Source organism: Natrix helvetica (genome assembly GCF_964273705.1).
Source record: "Natrix helvetica genome assembly, chromosome: 1".
Lineage (NCBI taxonomy): Eukaryota > Metazoa > Chordata > Lepidosauria > Squamata > Natricidae > Natrix > Natrix helvetica.
Window position 1 is genome coordinate 71,900,837 of NC_138548.1, and position 22,882 is coordinate 71,923,718.

At 41.5% G+C, this 22,882-nt stretch overlaps 1 protein-coding gene across 5 annotated transcripts in view; it reads left to right on the forward strand.

Moving 5' to 3' along the window:
• MAPKBP1 (mitogen-activated protein kinase binding protein 1) overlaps positions 1-22,882 on the forward strand; it is a 139,339-nt gene that overhangs the window by 59,347 nt on the left and 57,110 nt on the right. For all 5 annotated transcript variants that reach the window (XM_081935481.1, XM_081935485.1, XM_081935484.1 and 2 more), the window contains exons 4-8: positions 4,687-4,749; positions 5,703-5,760; positions 11,733-11,903; positions 16,880-17,017; positions 17,158-17,340. In XM_081935481.1, coding sequence (XP_081791607.1) covers positions 4,687-4,749; positions 5,703-5,760; positions 11,733-11,903; positions 16,880-17,017; positions 17,158-17,340 — 613 coding nt within the window. The remainder of the gene's footprint in view (positions 1-4,686; positions 4,750-5,702; positions 5,761-11,732; positions 11,904-16,879; positions 17,018-17,157; positions 17,341-22,882) is intronic.

Genomic DNA, 22,882 nt, shown 5'->3' on the forward strand with positions numbered 1-22,882 from the left:
CTCCTCTTTCCCCTCTTTTATTAGTGACATTGCCAGAGGATTTGCAAAATATATCCCAAACACTTTCACTGCTTGAAGTACAACCCATCGTTTTGCCAAAAGTTCTTTATCTTAAAAACCTGGCTCTTAAAAAATAAAGATTGTAAATTCAGGCACGGTGGCATAGTGACCTGCTTTACAACCGTCAGGATTTACAATTAAAATTGAAGGTTCAATTATAGTCATAAGTTAAGAACTACCTATACCAGTGTTGGCTAACCTTTTCGGCACCAAATGCTGAAATGGGAGTGCGGGCAGGCAGATGGGGGAGCACCAGAAACTAGAGCAGTTCCCCAGCGTGCATGTGCGTGCTGGGAAGCTGAGTTTCCGGTGCGCATGTGCGCACGAAGACCAGCTGGCTGGCACACATGTGCACGCCGGAAACCGGAAGTTTAGCTTCCCATTATGTGCATGTGCATCAGGGAGCTGCTCTTCCAGTTTCCGGTGCTCCCACACGCGCAAAGATCAGCTGGCATGTGTGCACCAGAACCCGGAAGAGCAATGAGTCCCTTCGGGGAGAGGGGGTGGTCTAGAAGTCCCTTCGAGTCCCTTCGGGGAGAGCGGGCAGTCTAGAAGTCTAATAAACGAAACTAACTAAACTAAACTAATGGACACGGGTGGCGTGTCCATAGAGATGGCTCTGTGTACCACTTCCGGCATGCGTGCCATAGGTTTGCCATCACGGACCTATACTGTTCTGTAGTCTAGACACGCCATCACTAGTGATATCCTGGAATTTATACAGAAGCTCCAAGGTATAAGATTTCTTCTTGCAGACATGAACCTTAGAATAACATTCCTTGAGTCTTCCGTTCCCTCTGCTTGACTTTTTTTTAGTTTCTTCTAAGCTTCTTAGTCCTGTTATCCCTCCACAAATGTTCACTATGTTAGATTCAAGGGTTTCCCATCTTTCTTAATAAGCTGGGAATGTCCATTGCTGACAATAAAGCATTTGTGCCTTTTATTCTTATCTTGTGACATCCCCAGTTATTTCCTGCTCACTTCCTTTTCATTATCATTCATCTAACAAATAGAGCTTGTTTCACTGAGTTCATTGAGGAAGTGCCATTCAGCCTTGTGCCATGAATCCCTGTATCTTCTCAAGTGTTTTTAAATGCCAGCTATTAATTGTGTTTACTGGCACGCTGGCAGTAACCGAAGGGCTGAGTATCAGGAAATGTGCAAACGAAGAAAATGTAAATCCACTGCTACAATTTAGGCATACCAAGTAACTTTTTCTTTTAACAGGCTCTTTGGTCTTACTAATATATTTATAAATCACTGCAGCTTGAAATTCTACCATGCTTTATTCTATAATGGTGAGAGGAAGAATGCAGAGTATATGCCTTCCTCCTCCCTCATGCATCTCTTGCATGGAAGGAAACCTGCATATGCTACATATGTTGGACAATAAATAATCTATTTAGGATAGCCATGCTTTACCTACATTGGAATTAGGGTTAGGTTTCATTCAAAGCTTTTGCAACCTTAAGAAGAGGGTTGCAGATGTGTCTGCCTGTCTACCTACCTACATATCGGATTTTGAGGCCACCCAATTCCAAAAAGACTCCAGGCAATTTGCAGTTTTTAAAGAACACATTAATTAAAGAACTATGACTGCCCAGAAAAAGCCATATAAATAGCATGCATGAAAAATAAATGGATAGATTCTTCACACATCCTCTAACTTCAAGCATGGGAATGGAGCCAGATATAATTATCTCCACAGGATTCTGTTCCACAGGATAGGGCCATGACAGAATAAGTTGGCATGGTTTTCAACATCAGTTGCATGTATGGTCTCTTGTACTAATTGAAATAGTCCAATCATGAAGTCACTAGGGCATGAGTAACCATTTGAAGGGTCCCACAATTGAGGAAAGGACACAACTGGCATACATCATGGACCCATGCAAAGGCCCTCCTGGCCACAGCTACCATCTGCTACTTGAATAGTAGCTGTGGGTCTAGGACATTTCCCAAATTGCACACTTATCTTGAATGGGGTAATGCAACATCACATTATGGAGTTGCATGTGATAGATCTGTGATGGTTGATACCCTTTTTGAAAAGAAGAGAGTCCCAGGAAGATCAGCTAGTATCTTATTCTTTGCAAGATTTTTCAGATAATAACATCTGTTTCAACAAAGTGTTTTGAAAAATAATAATAATATGGCAGCTTGTTATATTTTTGTCTGTCATTCTTTGTTGGAAATCTAGTCAGGAAAAAGGATCTCAATCTTCTGAAGAAGAAGAAACTATTATTATGTGGTCTACTTACTCTTTCCTTTGTTAGGTCGGTTTCTCTCAGTCTGACTGCTCCTGCTTTACTACAAGATTCTAGTGAAAAGATTCACAGAAAAATAAATGGCTTTAGTAGGGCCAAGGTCAATAAAATAGTGCTTAAGGCAAGGAAACTGTCAAACCAAACTAAATAAATCGAGCTAGTGAGGGAGGATTGAACTGGAATAGAATGAATGCCTGTAAGACCACAGGTTTGGGGGAAATCAATGAAAAGGGGAGAAGAAATCTGTCATGGAGATAAGGCTGGAAGGAAGCGGTTTATTAGAATTGCTGTGGTGGATGAGTCAGATTCAGTCTAATTGTGATTTTGACGTCTGATTCCTTTGCTGCTTTGTTCCTAAATTTAGCTTTAAGAAGGAAATGCAAAAATGCAACCTTTTCGAGGTCCACATTTTTTAACTATATGTGATTATCCTTTCTTGAGCTTTCATATAGAAGCTATTGAAAAGCTATAAGCCTCTTGTGAACAGCTATTCAATATAAAAAGGTTGTATACAGAGAAGCATAAAATGGGCCCATAATAGAAGCTAGATTGTGACATTGCCAGTAGGCATCTTAAGGAGAACCTCTTTCACTAGCTTATAGCGAAATTGTATTTTTAGAATGCTGATTCAACTTTTGTGTGTCAGATTCAAATCTGTGCTCCCTTTATAGAAATATATTTTATAAACAAAAAGAATAAAAAATATTTTAAAACCTAGGGAAAGACAAGAAAATGCTGCACAAATGAATGTGAGCAAACAAAAACGGATTGATTGAAGACTTTTATGTATCTTCACATGATGGGGCCTATACTTCAGAATAAATGAATACTTTACCTGGATGCTAGATACCCAGTTCTTGGATGAGAATGCAGACATTTCATATCGCCTTTCCTGTCAGTGTCCCAAAAGCTTATGTGGGAAGACTGAAACTCGGCCGTTTCACAATTTTGATGTTTTCATTTTAACTCTATATTTATTTTTATTTCGTGAGTTTGCTTGGGTATTGGAGGTGCCACGGTCCTGACTTCTAATACTCAGCTGAGAGTCAGTTATGATATTTTGAGCCTCCTCAACTGCCTTTCAGTATTACCCCATACCAGTATTTTTCAAACCTGACAAGATATGTGGACTTCAAATCTCAGAATTGCTGGCTAGGGAATTCTGGGAGTGGAAGTCCATATGTCCTAAGCTGACAAGTTTGAAAAGCACTGTTCTCCATAGCAAAAGCACTTAGACTTATATACCACTTCATAGTGTTTTACAGCCCTCTCTAAGCAGTTTACAGAGTCAGCGTATTGCGCCCCCCCCCCCCCCCCCCAAATTTTTACCAACCTCGGAAGGGTGGAAGTCTAAATCATGTTGCTGTAATGGATATGCTAAAATATTTTTGACAGAAAATAGCCTGGTTTCCCTTATCAGAATAGTCTTTAGAAAAAGCTGTATATCTAGTCATGTATTCCTTTGTAACATATAGGAGGAACTTTCAAACCAGATTAAAGATAGCTGCTGCTTCATACAAGTTTTCATTTTTAGACTGTACTTCTGCTTTTCTGAAAGAAATATGGACAATATTGGAGTGAAAATGCAGTTTGTTAAGAAAGTTTCTGTACAAGCTTCCCCACCCCCCCCAGTGTATGTTGTGTAAAGCTCTAAAAAAACCTGACTTTATGGGAAGCTAATAATTGTCTGCAAACAAGTTACCTACACTAATTATATATGGCTATAGATTGCCAGGATATTATGGGTGTAACTCTGCAGTGCTGTCATGAACAATTTTAATAAAATACATTTTCATTTAAAATGTGACTGAAACTTGATAGTAGTTTTTATAATAGATTTAGTTTTTCTGATACAACAACGTGGGCCACTGTTTTGGTGGAAAACTTCCTTGCTGATCCTCATCTTCTTCCTCTTATACAGGAGAAGCACAGGGCAACTTTCGACATGTTGCCTATTCAAAAGATCACACCTCATTGTACTATTTCAGAATGCATGAAGAAACTATTCAAGATTAATGTGGGCGAGTTAACTTCCAGTCATTTAGAAAGCTACTACAATTATTGATGACAGCCAAAATTTAAGCCTGTTTCATGCTGGCCATTAGTGACTTTTGAGCCATGAATTTCCTGGTTACAGGATAATATTGGCAGATTATCACTCCTATTAACTCATAGTTACATAGAATAAGACTTCCATTCCACTAAATACCCCATATTTAAGATCCTGTCAGAAGAGTTATTTTCTTAAGGATTCAGAGGTGACCTTTCAGTATTTGCAGAAGGAAATACAATATTCAATAACCCAAATTGCAGGCTCTATGCATGTTTTTTTAAAACTTTTGCAATTCCTGTTCTGTAGGTGTGTTGTTGTGCTGTTTAACCCCAGGAAAAACAAGCATCATCATATTCTAAACAGCTCCAGGTAAGTGAAAAAAATGAGTTTTCAATGATTGACTTGTTTATATGGTCTCGAAGTAAATGTTGAGGATTTGTCAATAATCTTCCTAATTAAGAACTGTGTCTCACTTTTATAACCTACAAAGGAAAAAGAGTGCATCTAAAGTTCACACACACACACACACACACACACAGGAACAATGTGTACAAAGAACAAACAGGTTTATAAGAACAGTTTGAATTAGGATCACAAAATTTCTTCTCTACTCTTTGGAAATTTATTACAGAAGTGGAATGCTGCATTTCCTTTATGTTGAACTCCTGAGTATATCTTACATTGTGAATGCCAGAAATCAAGTCATGATGATGATAATTGTGGGGAACAAAATTGTGGTTAAACAGCTGATTTCTTAATTGGGACAATTTAAAATAATGTAAGATTATTCTGCAGATCAAGTGCTTAAAGCATTTACAGAGCAATTACAGCACATTGAAGTTTTGTGTTTTTTTCTTTTTATGAAATGCTGTGGAGGCCTGAGCTGTTGAAGCCTTTTTTCCATAAATGACTCCTGCTCGGATCTAACATCTGAATGTTGAAAAAAGCATGCTAAAGCAACCACCAGCTTAACACAAATGTCCATTTTGTTCTGCTTTCCCGTGTTTCCCCTCATGCTGCCTAGAATCATTCTGAAGTTGAGAAGCTTAGAAATTCAATGAATGAATGAATGAATAGTCTGATGTTCAAAAGCTTTAGCAGACAAATATTTATACAACAGGCTATGTTGCTTCAACACCTAGGCAAATAAGGATGTAGTGTTTGGCTCTTGTAAAAACTTCCGTCATAGTGCAAGGAATTGTACAGGAACATCACTGAAACTACATGGCCTTATCGTTACCTAATTTTATTGAGTTGAAAATGCCAATATTGTATTGATTTTTTTTTTAGCATTTCACAGCAGGATTTCTTCTTTTGTACAGGAAGACTATTACAGCCCTTGCTTTTTCTCCTGATGGAAAATACCTGGTTACTGGAGAGGTAAGTTAGGGTGACATGGCTCTCCTGTGCCAGAAATCCAAGCATTCCTTCATATTTCAATAGTCAACTAAGGCAGGAATGACTTAAAAGCCTTACTCATGACCCGGGTAGAGAGCCATGCTACAACAAAAAGATAGCTCCTTGATTTGCGTGGCAGGAAGAAAGGGCCTGGGATCCAGGTGTGCAACATTGCTGTTGCCCATCTACCCTGAAAGAGCAGAATTCTATACTCTACACCAGCTACTTGGAAACCACAAGAAGGTGGATGACTGCCAATTTCCCATTTTCGATTGATAGCTAAGGTAAAGATGGTGGCAGCCAGTTGCTGCCTACCCTTCCACCTCAATTTGAGCCTCACTCTTGAACAAGCTTAACTGATGGAGGCATCATTTTGAGGGAATGGGATCTAGGCAGCTCCTCAACAGGCTCACTATTAAAAAGGCCTATATACTTGAAAAAGCATGCTCAGAAAGAACAATGCTGACAGCTTCAGTGCTATGGCTGCACAGAGTTTCAAATGAAGGCAGGTATTAGGAGAGTCATCAAGACAGCTTATAAATATAAAGAGCTGGAGCTGATTTAATCTCTCTGTCAACTGATTTCTTTTTAAACCTTCAGGAACAGGAAAGGTTTTCCCTTTGAAAAATAATTATTTTTCTCCCAATATCATCAGGATGTTTTTGAGGTCCCCAAACCAGTGTCATCAGGACATTGTTGTCATAAGGATACATCCCAGATTATCTGTGCTGGATTTCATATGACAATGTGTTGCAGGGGGTCTATATGGTTTAATGGCGAACCATTAATGGTTTAATGGGTTCTTGTACAAGGGTCACATTTTGTTGATTACTCATAGTGTCTCCAATGCAAGGCTTGTGAACAAAGGTTAAAAAAAAACCTTATTGTGGGTACAAAGTGAGATTCAGTCTCAGGGGAAAATAAGAAGGGTTGCTGAAGTTGCAAATACATAATTACTAAAATATTTTAAGAATGTCTTGTTTTATTAAATAGAAGGAAAATTCTTAATCTGTGGATATACACTGATTTAAGTGGTTGGATAAATAGAAAGGAAGCTAGTTGCTCATTTGGGATTGTTTTGCAGTTAGAACTGTTGGAGAGAGAACATTTAGACCAGGGAAGCCACTGAGATGGATCTGCAAGGTGAAAACCATTTTGAAGGTGGTATGCCTTCAGTTTTCACAAAACTTCATATTTGATACAGAAGATTTAAATGAACTGCAAACCAGTTTTGTCTTGCATTCCCATGTGCTCTGAAGCACCTCTTCCAAATCAAATCCTAATGTGTTAATTCATTGCAGAAAATGAAAGGATGATGTTGATTTCTGCTTCGGATGGGGTACAAAGAAGCCAATGTGTATAATCTCATTTACACTTTTTATGAGGGAAGGTCTTTGAGCGGGGAATTGAATATAGTAACAAAGATGCTGATGCTTTAGATTTGGCAGCACTGGGTTTAGTTGCTGGCAACAAAAGTTTTCATTTTTTTAAAAAAATGTACAAAGCTGAAAAAGCCAGTATTCAGTTTCTGATGTAGATCAGATATACATACAATACTACCACTGTGTGTGTTATAAATGTTGAATTGGTGCTTGCTTGAAACCCACAAAAATGATGACCGCCTCTTGTTGTCCATGTTGGATGGCTGCCATGTGTGTCCAAAGAAGCTGATTTACTAATAGACTGTGTACACAATCCCTTCATTATCTTGAATGTTTTGGACTGCAGTTATTGAATTCAAGGGGCGATTTCACCCCACTCCCACCAAGTCAAGTAATGAACTGTAGAATGCGAGTGCTAGTCACATGACCTGCAAGCTTGTAAGTGGGTCAACATAAGAATGATTGTGCGGGATTTAAAATGTTAGATTTGAGAATGGGCAGCGACGTATCCCTGATCGCTTAAGAGCAAGGCTGGAGCTTCTCTTATTCCATGAGAATCTGATGCTCAGAACATTTCGCCACAGGTCATAAGACCCTAAGTTGGAAAGGCCCTTTGAGGTCAGCCTCTCTTAATGCAGGATTTACAAAGTTGGATGCAATAACAGTATCTTTGACAGATGGCTGCTCAGCCTCTAGCCTCTCATGACTTCTGAAGCAACAGACTGCTCATCTTCTTTTGGAGTTTTGAAGCCCTACAGAACATTTTCCAACTTTAAATCAGTGGAATTAACTGTTAACTCTGTTTGACTATGCCTCATAAACACTGTAATAACTGCAATCCATTATTCTTTTTTTTTTTTTTAAAGAGTTATGCTTAGTGGCAATATAGTAAACAATGACAGAAGGCTGGAACTGTTCACTCTGTGATAAAGAGGAACTTTAAATGGCAAGGGATTGGATAAATGTTAACACTGACATTTCATGATTGGCCAGCTCGGCTCTTACATGGTATTGGCTGTAGAATTCAGTGCCTCCATCGCTTCCTCCTCTTCCTTAAGCTAAGGGCAACTATTCTCCCCTTTCCAATCACTCATGCAGTGATTGCCTATAATGTTGACTTTGCTTCTGCTAGTAAGTAATACTTCAGGATAGTTTTGTAGGGTGAGATATGTTTTTTTCCTTTTCTTACTGCACTCTGTTAGACAAGTATTCATCTTGCTCCAACTTATTCTCATATATCCACAGTATATTCCTTAAATATATTTCCCACCTCAGACTAAACATGTGAATGTTATAAGCTATCCATTACAAGAATCTTTAAAGATGACTTTAGAGATTGTGGGAGACCAGACCAGAATAGAACAGAACAGAACAGAACACTTTATTTGGCCAAGTATGATTAGACACACAAGGAATTTGTCTCTGGTAAGAAGTTCTCAGTGCATATGCAAAGAACAGAATTGTCATCATCCATCATCATAGGGGCGGGGGGGGGGGGGAAGAAAAGAAGATAATAAGATATAAATGATAATATTATACCCATACTACATGACCAAATATACATAGATACGAGACAGTAGTGTGAGAATTAGGTGTTTTGCAGATTGATGATGCAAGATAAAAAAACTGTCCCTGTGTGTAGTTTTTTGGGCATCCAATACTCTGTAGTGTCCTCCCAAGGGGAGGAGTTGAAAAAGATTATGTCCAGGATGGGAGGGGTCTGTAGAAATCTTCTCAGCCCTCCCTTCTGACCCACTCAATATATAATATTTTAGTTATATTACCCACATTTTGCATATGACCTTGACATCCACATAAGTTAACATATCAGTAAAATATATATATTTTACATCATTTCCGGAAATGTACTTTTCAAATGGAGATTTTATGTTTTGGGCGGTGTCCATTTTTATTTATAAATTTATTTCTGATGAGCTTACCCACTTCTTCAATTAGAGCTGACTTCCACTGGGTGTTATAAATTGGGTTAAAACATGCAATATACATTTCAGTAAAATAGCAGCAAGCATGATTTATATAAAAACAATATATGGCAGAATTCACCTCTGGGAATCTAATGCTTTTAACAAACACTGAGCAAAAGTCAACATCTGTTACCAGAAATGACAAATACCACTGTAGACTATAAGACCTGATGAAAGAGCCATGATTTGATGGATTTTATGAAAGCCAGGAGCTATTTGGATATCTGGCAGAATATTATTTTATAGATGGGAAACAACTACCGAGAAAAATTGTCTCTGTGATAGCAGTGAAGATAGCAGACTACGAGTGAAAAGGCAGAGCAAGCCCTTTTGGGCGACCTTCAATTCAGGGTTGACTCTTGGAGACTGCTTGATGAGTCCCTGCAGTCAGCTTGGTAGAATTTCAGAAGTGGTTTTCCATTGCCTACCTCCTAGGGCTAAGGGAGAGTGATTGGCCTAAAAGGTCAACCAGCTGGATTTGTGCATAATTCAGGACTAGAACTCAGGGTTTCCCAGTTTCTAGCTGGTGCTTTAACCACTATGTCACACTGGCTCTCAAGCCCACTCTGGTGGGTTTTATTAGTGAGGCAGATACTCCTAGGAGAAAGTGGCCCTACATGCTAGATCACACAGGGCTTTAAACACAATCAACGCCTTAAGCTAACCTGTAAGTTTATTGGCAGCCTTCTTTTTCTCTCCCTCTTCCACATTTTTATCTCCACAGGTTGTGACGGCCACCTGTTATAGCCTTTTATGTCTCCTTTCATCTCTCCTTAACCTGTTTGTTACTCTGAATGCATGAAAAGATAGGGTTATGTTAGCCTTGAATACCTAGATTTCACATAGAAATCTTTAAGATTTCTCTTAAAGAAAAAAATCTGGAATTCTGGAATTCACAAATATTCTGTCTGTTCAGTTGTTCTTTGCTGAACACACAGACATTAATATTCCTTTTTGTTGCTGCTGTGCAACTTAATTCTTCTGTCACCCAAGGAGATGTGGAAAAGCATGTCAGTCAGGTATTAGTGTAGTACTTTAGTATATGTTTAGAAACAAAGTTAGGTAGTTTAGTTTATTGATTAGCCCATAGGCAATATCAAAATTAGAAACAAAGTTAAATATTTGGAATAGTCTTTTACGACCAACTCAGAAGATGGTCGGCCAGTGGCACTTTTCAGCAGCTTAGACAAGGTTAAGTAAGTAGTGAGATATGGAAGATATTTCAAATTTGTATCTGATAAAAAGAATTATGCTGCTCAAAAATGAGAATAGGTTGCAGTGAATTGCAGAAGCTAGAATATGGTGCCAAGTATGCAGGATTAGAATTCTAAAGAAATGGGCATTTTGTTGTGTCTACACACTTGAGATTGGCCTCTGCACATTTTCAAGAAGTTTATTTAAATATAGAAAACATCCTAGAATTATTTGCAACTAAATGACATTTCCCTAACAAAAAATCCATTTTAACAGGCTTTGATTTTAAAAAAAGCTAATAAATTAGTGGTCTTTGTATTCTTCCTTTTTATGACTCCCTGGTCCTTTCCATGCTAATACTAGTTTCTCCATTTTTGCCCTTAATAGAGAACACATAATGTTAAGCAATCATTATCCTGACATTAGCTTAAAAAAAACTTTCTCCAATTCACATCATAATACTTTTGTTGCATGTCTCCTCCTCCTCCTCCTCCTCCTCCTCCTCCTCCTCCTCCTCCTCCTCCTCCTCCTCCTCCTCCTCCTCCTCCTCCTCCTCCTCCTCTTCCTACTCCTCCTCTTCCTCCTCCTCCTCCTCCTCCTCCTCCATAATTTAGCCATTGTCTATCCACTGCAGGATGAAGGCCTCTTCTGTATGTTTCCCAACCAACCCGTCCTGAGCTTTCTTTTGTCAATTAGGCCCACAATACTTGTTGATATCAACAATCCATCTTGTTTTAGGTTTCTTTCATGGATGCTTTTTATCAAGTGGGATCCATTCTATGACTGCCTTGGTCCACCTGCGATCAGTTCTTGCTATGAGACCAGCCCATTTCCATTTCCAGTCTTTTATTCTCTTGATGATATCATATACTTCCATTTCCCCCCTAATCAATGTGCAGGTTTTTCTATCTTGTCTTGTAATGATGAGCATGTATTTTTCCATGGCTCTTTGCACCAATGGAAGGTGATACAATAAAGGAAATTGAATGGCTCATTAAATGTGATTGGCAGGCATTCAGCAAGCTAAGCATAATTTTCCCCTAGAGAAAGGTTTTCAATCAATGCTCTAACGTATGCCAGTGAAACATGGACACTAACCTCACAATCAATTGCTGCATGTATTTGACCATGAGAACAATAAACCTTGGTAGTTGAATTGTGAAGCTATTAATCTAGTTTTATCTGTGGAAGAACTGTTAGGGAAGCAAAACTTGGAAAATGAGAATTTCCCTCAGTCAGGAACTGTACCACTCATGTTGTTTCGCAGAGTGTCAAAGCACTGCAAAAGACTAACTTTGTTGTGGTTGAGATTTTATGTATTTGTCTTCCATGCTTGAATAAAAGTGCATGTATGTGACTATATTGTAATGGCCAATTCTCTTTCTGCTTACAGAGCGGGCATATGCCTGCAGTCCGTATATGGGATGTTGCTGAGCGGACCCAGATGGCTGAACTTCAGGAGCATAAGTATGGAGTGGCATGTGTGGCCTTCTCACCAAGCTCCAAGTACATTGTCTCAGTGGGTTATCAGCATGACATGATAGTCAATGTTTGGTCATGGAAGGTAAATGATAGCAAGATTTTTTATAGTTCTTAGGTGAGCATAAGTGAGTTTGCAACTAGAAGTTGCATTATGGTATGCTTTCAAAATACCAATGTTGTTTCCTTACAGATAATCTACTCTGAGTCTCTGTCTTCCAGTTTGAGTTTGTTCTTGCTATATATAACAAGAATACGCAGTCCGAGCTCCAAGGATTGCATGAATCCTTGAAGATAGGTAGCACGTGGACCAGAGCCCTTCCTAAATTTGAAATTAAATAGAAGAATGTAATTTAGAACTTGGAGTGCAACCATTCTGATTATTTTTCATTATTTTTATTGAATTTAAAACTCAATGATATGCGATTTCATCATGCCTGTAGGCCCTGATTCCTTTTGGGAATATAGGCTTCAGCTCAAAAAGTAGTGCTCACTTCACAAAGGTGTCTGATAAAGCAGTAAGCTCTATGTTTGCAATAATTGAAATGAAAGGATGTTTGTGATGGAGCTGTATGTAGATTTCAGTGAGACCGAAATAATGTTCATTTAATGACCCCCTTCTAGCTTTAAAAATGCAATATTTCATTACTTTGGTTATTAGTATGTAGAATAAACATTCTTGAAATGGCAAAGCAACCTAGCTAGGAAGATTCCTTCACCACTTCCACTTCTTGGTTACTGCTAAGGCTCACATAATGAAAGATCACAGCAGGCTGATTCGTCTCCTTTTTATTAGATATGTAGATAGGAAACTGCCTAATGCTGGATCAGGCCACTTTGACATCTCATTCTGTCCTGGTCTGCAGTTATGGATACTGATTTTGAGCTGAAGATGCCAGAAGCCTTCTGCATGTTTGGTACCGTTGCCTTTTTCTTCTCAGGTTGACTGGGTCCACACATTGTACTAACTCATGGTTTATTTTAAGCATGTTTAATTGTGTTAACTATATTTGGCTGGGTCCACAGAACAAGCTAAGACAAAAAAACAACCCATGTTACGGCTCTGTTTGATGTTTCTTATGTTTTCGATATTCACTCTCAATGTAAAAAGCTATTAGATATTTTGTTTTAAATAACTGGTAATGTATTCTGAGTTTTATTTGGTTTGTCTTCTAAAAATAAGTGGCACACAACTACATGTCTCTTCAAGAAGCAAAGATTTGGATATTTTTTTTAATCTTTAAGGCCTTTTCAAAACATTATTAGGAGTAAATTGTGTGCTTAATTTATTTCCTGTTATAACCGAAATGTGTTCAGTTTATATATGAGAAATCAGAAGTATAAATGAGGTTATCTCAAGGGACTAAAATGGCAATGAGTTTTATATGCCAAATTAATGCTGGGCATTTTTTTGTTGTTGAAGTTAAGTGTGGTAAGGTGTCATTGTTAAGTCTGGATTTGTTCATTCTTATATAATCTTCTGCTCAGCACACTGTGCTGTTAGTCATAAATTGTTTCACTGCTTTTTATCTGTGCATGTTTATTAAGTGGTGTCAAAAGACTTTTTTTCTGACCTGGTGAGTCAGGGGTAAATTTACTTCTGGGTCTCTGATATTAGAATGCAACTCCTAGTATATATCTATGTAAAAGATTTTTTCTTTTACATGGGATAGCAGGAAACTATGAGGAGTCAGGTTTTCTTACCTCTGCAGAATTTAAGGTTAACGTCAATGCAGATGCCTAAACCAACGGAAGGCCAAGATTCCCACTTTCCCTCATAGCTCCTTGGATCCTTGGGAGTCTTCACAAATTACCTCACCATTGGGAAATCCCCATGGAGCTCTTGTGTCCCAACTCATGTGATCATGAGGGAGGTAGTTGCAAGCCTTTTTCTGTCCATGAAGATTTTTCTCTATTCATGCATCAGCCTTTGCTCTGTTCTGATTCTGTGACCTATCTATCCCTCTTTATTTTACATGTTGTTACTTATGCCAATGGTAGCAACAATCCTAGCCCAATAGTAGTAATATTTTTGTACAGTATTTTCTAACACACATTTCAAACTTAATTCCTAGTCCCAAACGGCTACAAATATTATCGTTTGTCTCAGAAAAACGTTTGTCCAGAAGGCGTCTCTTTTTGTAACAGAATATAAATGTGTCCATTTGTCCATGCAAATACACACACACACACACACACACACACACACACACATACAGTATATATATATCCTAAAAATACGAGTTCCAGGTGTAGTTATAAAAGAAACAGATATTGCAATCTCTGGAACATTAAAATATATTGCTCACTTAGCCCAGTGGTGGGCAACCTTTTTTTTCAACTGAGCCAAATCTCGCCAAAACCACGATTGAAATTTATTTTGAGAGCCGCATTTTTAAAACCGAAAATACATAGGATGGTACACTGTTTTTAGTTTCAATTAAGTTTTTATTGAGAATATTCTGCATGCAAGTATCCACATAGGTCGGGAGGATACAAATAACACAACTAATAAAACAAAAACTTTAGAACGATATTATTTATCGATAACGTTAAATTCCGTAAAATTTGCCTTACAATGTAGAGAAAATTACATCCTGACAATGACTGACAAAGTCACAACCACTAATGTGAACATTGGCCTTGCATTTCCTTGGCTAGTTTGAGTAAGTCAGGTTTGTATGTTATTGTTTATAATTTCATCTCTCTCTCCCACTTTCTTTTTTTCTTTTTCTTTCTCTCTCTCTCTCTGGCTCTTTGTCTCTCTCTCCCTCCCTCCCTCTCTGTCTCCCTCTATCATTTTCTCTGGGTGTCTATCTGTCTGTCTGTCTGTCTGTATCTCTGTCTCTCTCTCCTCCTTCCCCTATCTCTGTCACTCTGTGTGTGTGTGTCTGTCTGTCTGTCTGTCTCTCACTCACTCTGTGTGTGTGTGTCTCTCTCTGTCTCTCCCTCTGTCTCTCTCCCCTCCCTTCCTCTCTCTCTGTCACTCTGTGTATGTGGATGTGTCTGTCTCTCACTCATTCACTTAATCACTCACTCTGTGTGTCTCTCTCTCTGTCTGTCTATCTTTCTCTCCCTCCCCCTCTGTGTGTGTGTGTGTGTGTGTGTCTGTCAGTCTCTCTCTCTGATTCCCTCCCTCACTCTCTCTCTCTGTTCCTCTCTGTCTGTCTGTCTCATTCACACACACACACACACACACACACTGTGGTCACCTTGTTGAGTGTTCCAATCACATTTGAAACACTCAACAACTGGCCTGCATTTATGGTATTTTGCAGCTGCAAAATACCATAAATGCAGGCCAGTTGTTGAGTGTTTCAAATGTGATTGGAACACTCAACAAGGTGACCACAGTGTGTGTGTGTGTGTGAGTGAGACAGACAGACAGAGAGAGGAACAGAGAGAGGGAGTGAGAGAGGGAATCAGAGAGAGAGACTGACAGAGCTGTACGCGCGCGCCTGTTTTCCACGGCGTGGAGCAGCGGCGAGATTCTGCGCGGCGAGCGATGATTCAGGGGGCCATCAGTGGGGGGGCAGGGTCTCCCCTCGCGTTCCTCATCTTCCCGGATGGCCCCTGGAATCATCGCTCGCCACGCAGAATCTCGCCGCTGCTCCACGCCGTGGAAAACAGGCGCGTGCGCACAGCTCGGAAAATTACAGCCTGGAGTCTCCCAGGCTGTAATTTTCTGTGCGCACGCGCCTGTTTTCCACGGCGTGGAGCAGCGGCGAGATTCTGCGTGGCGAGCGATGATTCCAGGGGCCATCCGGGAAGATGAGGAACGCGAGGGGAGACCCTGCCCTCCCACTGATGGCCCCCGGAATCATCGCTCGCCGCGCAGAATCTCGCCGCTGCTCCACGCCATGGAAAACAGGCGCGCGCGTACAGCTCGGCAAATTACAGCCTGGGAGACTTGTCACTCGGCTTTTGCAGAAGCTTCCCTCCGAAGCCGAAGAGGAGGGAGGGGAGCGGGCGCCCGGCACACTGAAGAGCCGCATTAAAATGTGCAAAGAGCCGCATTTGGCTCGCGAGCCGCGGCTTGCCGACCACTGACTTAGCCTTCATGCGCGCAATGGCCAAATTGATTGATAGTGTATAAAGGCAGGTAGCTCTTTAATGGTTTTTATACTCTGACGATGTTAGCAATGGCTAATGAAAGGTAAGTGAGCAATATATTTTAAAGTTCCAGAGATTGCAATGTCTGTTTCTTTTATATATATATAAATATATATATACACACATATAGATAAATATATATACACATATATATATATGTATATTCACATATATATATATATATATATACATATATATATATATATACATATATATATATATATACATATATATACATATATATATATATATACATATATATACATATATATACATATATACACATATATACACATATATACATACACACACACACACACACACACACACACACACACACACACACACACACACACATATATATATATATATATATATATATATATATATATATATATATATAGTGTTACAACCCCTGGTGTGACTAAATATGGGAGGAAGGTCACTACTCCCTCTTTCTGTCCTTCGGCTTATCACAGAAGACCATGCAGGCAGAAAACCATATTTTTATTTTTAATGTTGCCTTTTTATATATATATATATTTGTGTTGTATTTGTACTGTATTTGTACTGATCTATACTAGTCTCCCTTTATTTACACACACACACACACACACACACACACACACACACACACACACACACACACATATATATATATATATATATATATATATATATATATATATATATATAATAAAGTCTTTAAAAACTAAAATAAGTGAGATTATGCTAATGTTAAGTCAAAAGAATACTGCAAATGAGCTGATAGTGTGCCCCGAATAATACAAAACTAATTTTTATTACTTGATCTGTGGGAGGCTGTAGCATTTTCGTCTATACACTCTGGGAGGTATTGCTGTGTATTCCCAGAGATCTTGTGCATAAATCAGACAAATAGATTTAATTAGCAGAACATCTGATTTGCTCCAACTGTCTTCTTTCCAGAAAAACATTGTTGTGGCAGCCAATAAAGTCTCAAGCAAAGTGACAGCAGTTTCATTCTCTGAGGATTGCAGCTATTTTGTTACAGCTGGAAACCGGCACATCAAATTTTGGTACCTGGCTGATAGCAAAACCTCTAAGGTAAAGGATGTTGTTGAGGCTGTTGAAAGAAGGGGAGATGTTCATGACTAAGAGAATTATGTGAGATTTATGAGCATTTCTGCAAAGTGTTAATCAAACCCAAAGCAAAACTGTCTTGACATGTTGTTCTTTCATGCCAGGTGAATGCTACAGTCCCCTTGCTTGGGCGTTCTGGTTTGCTTGGAGAATTGAGGAACAATTTTTTTACAGATGTGGCATGCGGCAGGGGTAAAAAAGCAGACAGCACTTTTTGTATCACTTCCTCTGGTCTGCTGTGTGAATTCAATGACAAGAGGCTCCTGGACAAGTGGGTAGAATTAAGGGTAAGTAGCCTGTGGCACTTGGGTATCTGTTTATTTTGGGGTGAGAAGATCTTTCTGTTCTACCAGCTTTCCCAGCGCAGGATTTTGAAAACCTAGGACGCAGAAATGGATGTTTGGACAGGATGATGTCTGGCACCTTCTGTATGAAAAAATGGGATCTAAATTAAGTAGCTAGGTACAAGCCATATAATGAGGACGATCAACCAATGGAACAGCTTGCCTTCAGAAATTGTGGGCTTCATCACTGGAAGCTTTCAAGAAGAGACTGGATTGCCATTTGTCAGAAATGGTGCAGGGTCTCCTGCTTGGGCAGGGGGCGGGGTTGGACAAGATGACTTACAAGGTCCCTTCCAACTCTGTTAATCTGAATGTACTATACAGGTAGTCCTCGACTTAAAACAGTTCATTTAGCTATCATTCAAAGTTACAGTATCACTGAAAAAAGTGACTTATGATCATTTTTCACACTTATGACCGTTGCAGCATTCCTATCATCATGTGAACAAAATTCAGATGCTTGGCAACTGGTTCAATGGGACCATTGCTGTTTCCCAGGGTCATGTGATCACCTTTTACCACCTTCTGACAAGCAAAGTCAATGGGGAAGTCAGGTTCACTTAACAACAGTGGCAAGAAAGGTCGTAAAATCGGGCAAAATTCACTTAGCAACACAAATTTTGGGCTCAATTTGTGGTCGTATGTTGAGGACTACCTATATAAGAATGACAATCCTTCTCCCCCAAGTGTTTGCTCCTAACTAGCTTTGGGTATTAGAAGCGTATTTCATTAGGAGAAATCACTGAGGAGAAATGGGTATTCTCTAGAAAAGCTCACCACCTTTTTTATCTGTGTGATTTTAAATTGCATTCTTATTCTCTGTTTGATATATATTTAACTGTCACTTCCTGTAGTTTTGTAAATCTTGCAGAGTTTCACTCAGGCCAAAAATAGTCTCAAAACTGCTGGCGATCATGGCATCAGAAGGTACCCACTTCATTAGCAAACAACTAATTTTACAGCCCATTCCTAATATAAGCACAAGCTGTTTTAGACCTGTTCAGTTGTGTTTGTATCCATACAGCCATATAAATAATAAATAAATAAATAAATATTTATTTCTTAGCCGCACCCTCTCCCGAAGGACTCGGGGCGGCGTACAATGAAACATATGAAATAAATATGTGAACAAAACAAACATATAACAGAGACATATACCGAGACATACACAAGGAGGAGGTCGGCTGATGAATAAAAAACAATTAGAATACAGTGATTAAAAAACCCCTAAATAATTAAATATAATTAAAATACCCAATTAAAAACCCGTCAGGAGCGATATGGTTAGATCAAAGTTGAGCCAGGCCAGCTACTTGGAATAGGTGGGTCTTAAGCTTAATACGAAAGGAGCGGAGGTCAGAGGTATTCCTAATATCCGGAGGGAGGTCATTCCACAGGGCTGGGCCCGCCACAGAGAAGGCTCTACTCCTAGGCGCCGCCCCCCGACACTGTCTAGTGGACGGCACCTGGAGGAGGCCCTCTCTGTGCGAGCGGATTGGTCGCAGGGATGTATGGGGCAGAATACGATCCCGCAAGTAACTAGGTCCTGAGCCATGGAGCGCTTTAAAGATTGTTATCAAAACCTTGAAACGCACCCGATAGACCACAGGAAGCCAGTGCAGCTCGCGCAGGAATGGTGTCACATGGGAGTACCTAGTACTCCCCATAATTACCCGCGCGGCTGCGTTCTGGACCAACTGTAGCCTCCGGGTGCATTTCAAGGGAAGCCCCATGTAGAGAGCGTTACAGTAGTCCAAGCGAGACGTCACCAGCGCATGAGTGACTGTGCGTAAGGCGTCCCGGTCCAGTAGGGGGCGCAATTGGCGCACCAGGCGAACCTGGTGGAACGCCCCCCTTGCCACGGCTGTCACATGGTCATCCATGGACAGCCGGGCATCCAGGAGGACGCCCAAATTGCACACCCGCTCCACGGGGGCAAGTTGAATGCCCCCAATGGCCAATGATGGAGTTAATTGGCTGAACCGGGGAGCTGGTACCCACAGCCACTCCGTCTTGGAGGGGTTGAGCTTGAGTCGGTTGTCATCCATCCAGATCCGTACGGCTTCCACACACCGGGACATCACTTCGATGGCCTCGTTGGGGTGGTTCGGGGTGGAAAAGTACAGCTGAGTATCATCAGCGTACAGGTGGTATCCCACCCCGAAACCACGGATGATCTCACCCAGCGGCTTCATATATGTGTTGAACAGGAGTGGCGAGAGGACCGACCCCTGTGGCACCCCACAAGTAAGGGGGCGTAGGGTCGACCTCTCTTCTCCTGCCAACACACGCTGCGTCCGGCCAGAAAGGTAGGAGCCGAACCACCGCAAAACGGTGCCCCGGACCCCCAACCCCTCCAGCCGGCGCAGCAGGATACCATGGTCGATGGTATCAAAAGCCGCCGAGAGGTCTAATAGGACCAGGATAGAGGAACAACCTCTATCTCTGGCCCTCCAGAGATCATCCACCAACGCGACCAAGGCCGTCTCCGTGCTGTGACCGGGGCGGAAGCCGGACTGGCGCGGGTCTAGATAATCATTTTCCTCCAGATGACGTGGAAACTGGTAGGCCACCACACTCTCTACAACCTTCGCCAAAAAGGGAAGGTTGGAGACAGGACGATAATTGGCCAGCTCCAAAGGGTCCAGGGAAGGCTTCTTGAGCAAGGGTCTCACCACCGCCTCTTTCAAGGCGGCCGGGAGAGACCCCTCGCTCAACGAAGCATTCACTAGGCCCAGGAGCCAGTCTCGTGTAACCTCCCAGGATGCCAGTACAAGCCAGGAGGGGCACGGGTCCAATAAACATGTGGTGGGTCGCAGTCGTCCACGCATTCTGTCCAAATCCTCGATGGCAACCAAGTCAAACTCCTCCCAGATCGATTCCTCAAGACTCGCCATGGACGTCTCCATTGGACCACTGACAGGGACCCAATCCCTCTGGATTTGAGCGATTTTATCCTGCAGATATTTACCAAATTCCTCTGCCCTGCCCTGTAGAGGGGCCTCCCGCGGCCTCTGAAACAAGAGGGAGCGGGACACCCGAAACAGGGCGGCAGGGCGGTTCTCCACGGATGCAATGAGAGTGGCACAATATTGGCGTTTGGCCACTCCCAATGCCACAAGGTACGTCCTTAAATGGGCTCGTGCCTGTGTTCGATCAAATTCGGAGCAAGAGGATCTCCAACGACTCTCTAGACGTCTCTTGAGGCATTTCATCACCCTTAGTTCCTCGGTAAACCAAGGGGCCAGGGTGGATCGTTGCCGCCGGAGAGGCCGCAAAGGCGCCACCCGGTTCAAGGCCCCGGTAGTCGCATTATTCCACGCGACCACCAGGTCCTCTACCGGGGCGGGTCAAGGTTACAGGAGGTGGCCCAAGCTCCGTCTGGAACCTATCAGGTTCCATCAGGCGCCTGGGGCGGAACCATCTGGTACTTTCCGGTTCCGCCTCCCCGCAGCGGGAGGTAGCACCAGGGAAGTCAAGACGAAGGAGTGAGTGATCTGACCATGACAGGGGAGTAATGGTTAAGTCCCCTCCTCCCAGATCACTCAGCCACTGGCCAGAGACAAAAACAAGGTCCAGAGTGTGTCCTCCCTCATGTGTCGGGCCCTGAATCATTTGAGTCAGGTCCATGGCTGTCATGGAAGCCATGAACTCCCGAACCCCCTCTGATGCTTCTCCCATCGATGGCAGGTTAAAATCCCCCATCACTAAAAGTTTGGGGGTCTCAACCGTCACCGATGCGATCAGCTCGAGGAGTTCGGGCAGGGCCGCTGATGTATAGCGAGGAGCCAGGTATACTATCAGCAGGCCCAACTGTCTCCCAGGGCCCCATTTCACAACAAGGGATTCACATCCGGACGTCTGTGGCACAGTAGACTCCCTCGGCTCTAAGTCCTCCCGAATAATTACTGCCACCCCACCGCCCCTTCCCTGGGCCCGGGGCTGGTGAAATGCTTGGTAGCCTGGTGGGCACATTTCCATGAGGGGAGGACCTCCCTCGTGGCCCAACCAGGTCTCCGTTATTCCCGCGAGGTCCGGCTCCCCCTCTAAAATTAGATCGTGAATGAGGGGGGCCTTGTTAACAACGGACCTCGCATTGCATAACAACAGCCTCAGGCCTTGGGTCTGTAACTCTTGACCACCTAGAACGCGGGGGTTGGTACAAGCGACCGGGTGTAACCAGCAACCACGGTCTCCCAACCGACTGTAAGTTCTTAATCTGTCCTCGTATCTGCCCCTCCCTGCGACCGTTGGAATTAAAGAGCCCTGTATAGGAATGATATCCTCCCCCTCCTCCTCCCTTCCGCTCCTTCTGCTCGCGACCACACCTGGAGGCCCGGCTCTCACATCACTCCTGATCTGACCCACCCACCCCACAACCCCTGAGCCCCCACCCCTACAAATTTTTAAAAAACAACTAACTAAAAACCCCCTAAGTCTCCGCTTCCTCCATGCACTAGTACTCTGCTTCAGTTCAAAATTCAAATTATAAACTTATAAACTGATAAACTTATTAGTCGCCCCCTCTCCCCACAGGGACTCAGGGCGACGTACACAAGCAACAGTCAACACAGTGTCATACAGAGGAGGTAAAAAATAAATAAATAATTACAATACTGAAAAAGGTTAAAACCTCAATAACATTAATAGTTTAAAAACTAAAATTAACAATTAAAAATGACCTAGGGGTGGATAAGTTGTCGAGTTGCGTAACTAAGATAGAAAAAGAGTGATTGGTGGAAGTCCACCTGTCAGGAAGAACTTTCGTGTAAATTGATTTTTCCTTAGACCTAAATAATTCTTAGATCTGTGTCTCGATTTTGCAGTCTCTATAGATCCTGAATGATGTGTTATTGTTGAAAGGCATTGTGAAAATCTTTTCCTCCTCATGAAAAAAAGATTTAGGCCTTTTCTCCCTTTTTTAAATAAAGGAACCCACCTCCTAAGTCCTTGCTTACTCTTCAAACTGAATGCTCTCTCTCTCTCTCTTTTCCTTCTTTTTCTCTTGACACTGAAAACACCCTTCTTTCTTTTACTTAGAACACAGACAGCTTCACAGTAAGTTCTAATGTCTCTTGTTTCCGACATGCCATTGCCTTAACCCCCCGTCCCATTTGTGGTGGTTCCCCCCCCCCCTCTTTGCAATTGTGCTCACTGCCGTAGAATTTAAAAACTGGAATGAGATTGAGTCTTCCTCAGGAATTATGTCTATTTCTTCAGTTGCTTTACATAGTGTTATTTCCCATTCCTAATACAAGGGAAATCTTTTTCAGTGAAGTATCCATACCCCTGTGTCCTAGTGTTATTGTTGAATGCCGTTGTCCTGGTCATTTGGCCATGCTCATTCCATTTCAAATCTTTTTTTCTAGTCACTCTTCTTTCCTCACTGAGCATGCTCAGTGTCCATTGATCAAATTTCTGAGTTTCTATGAAATGGCTGTTATTTCACTCTGGTGTAGTGCTGATACAGTTTTGGATAGATGAC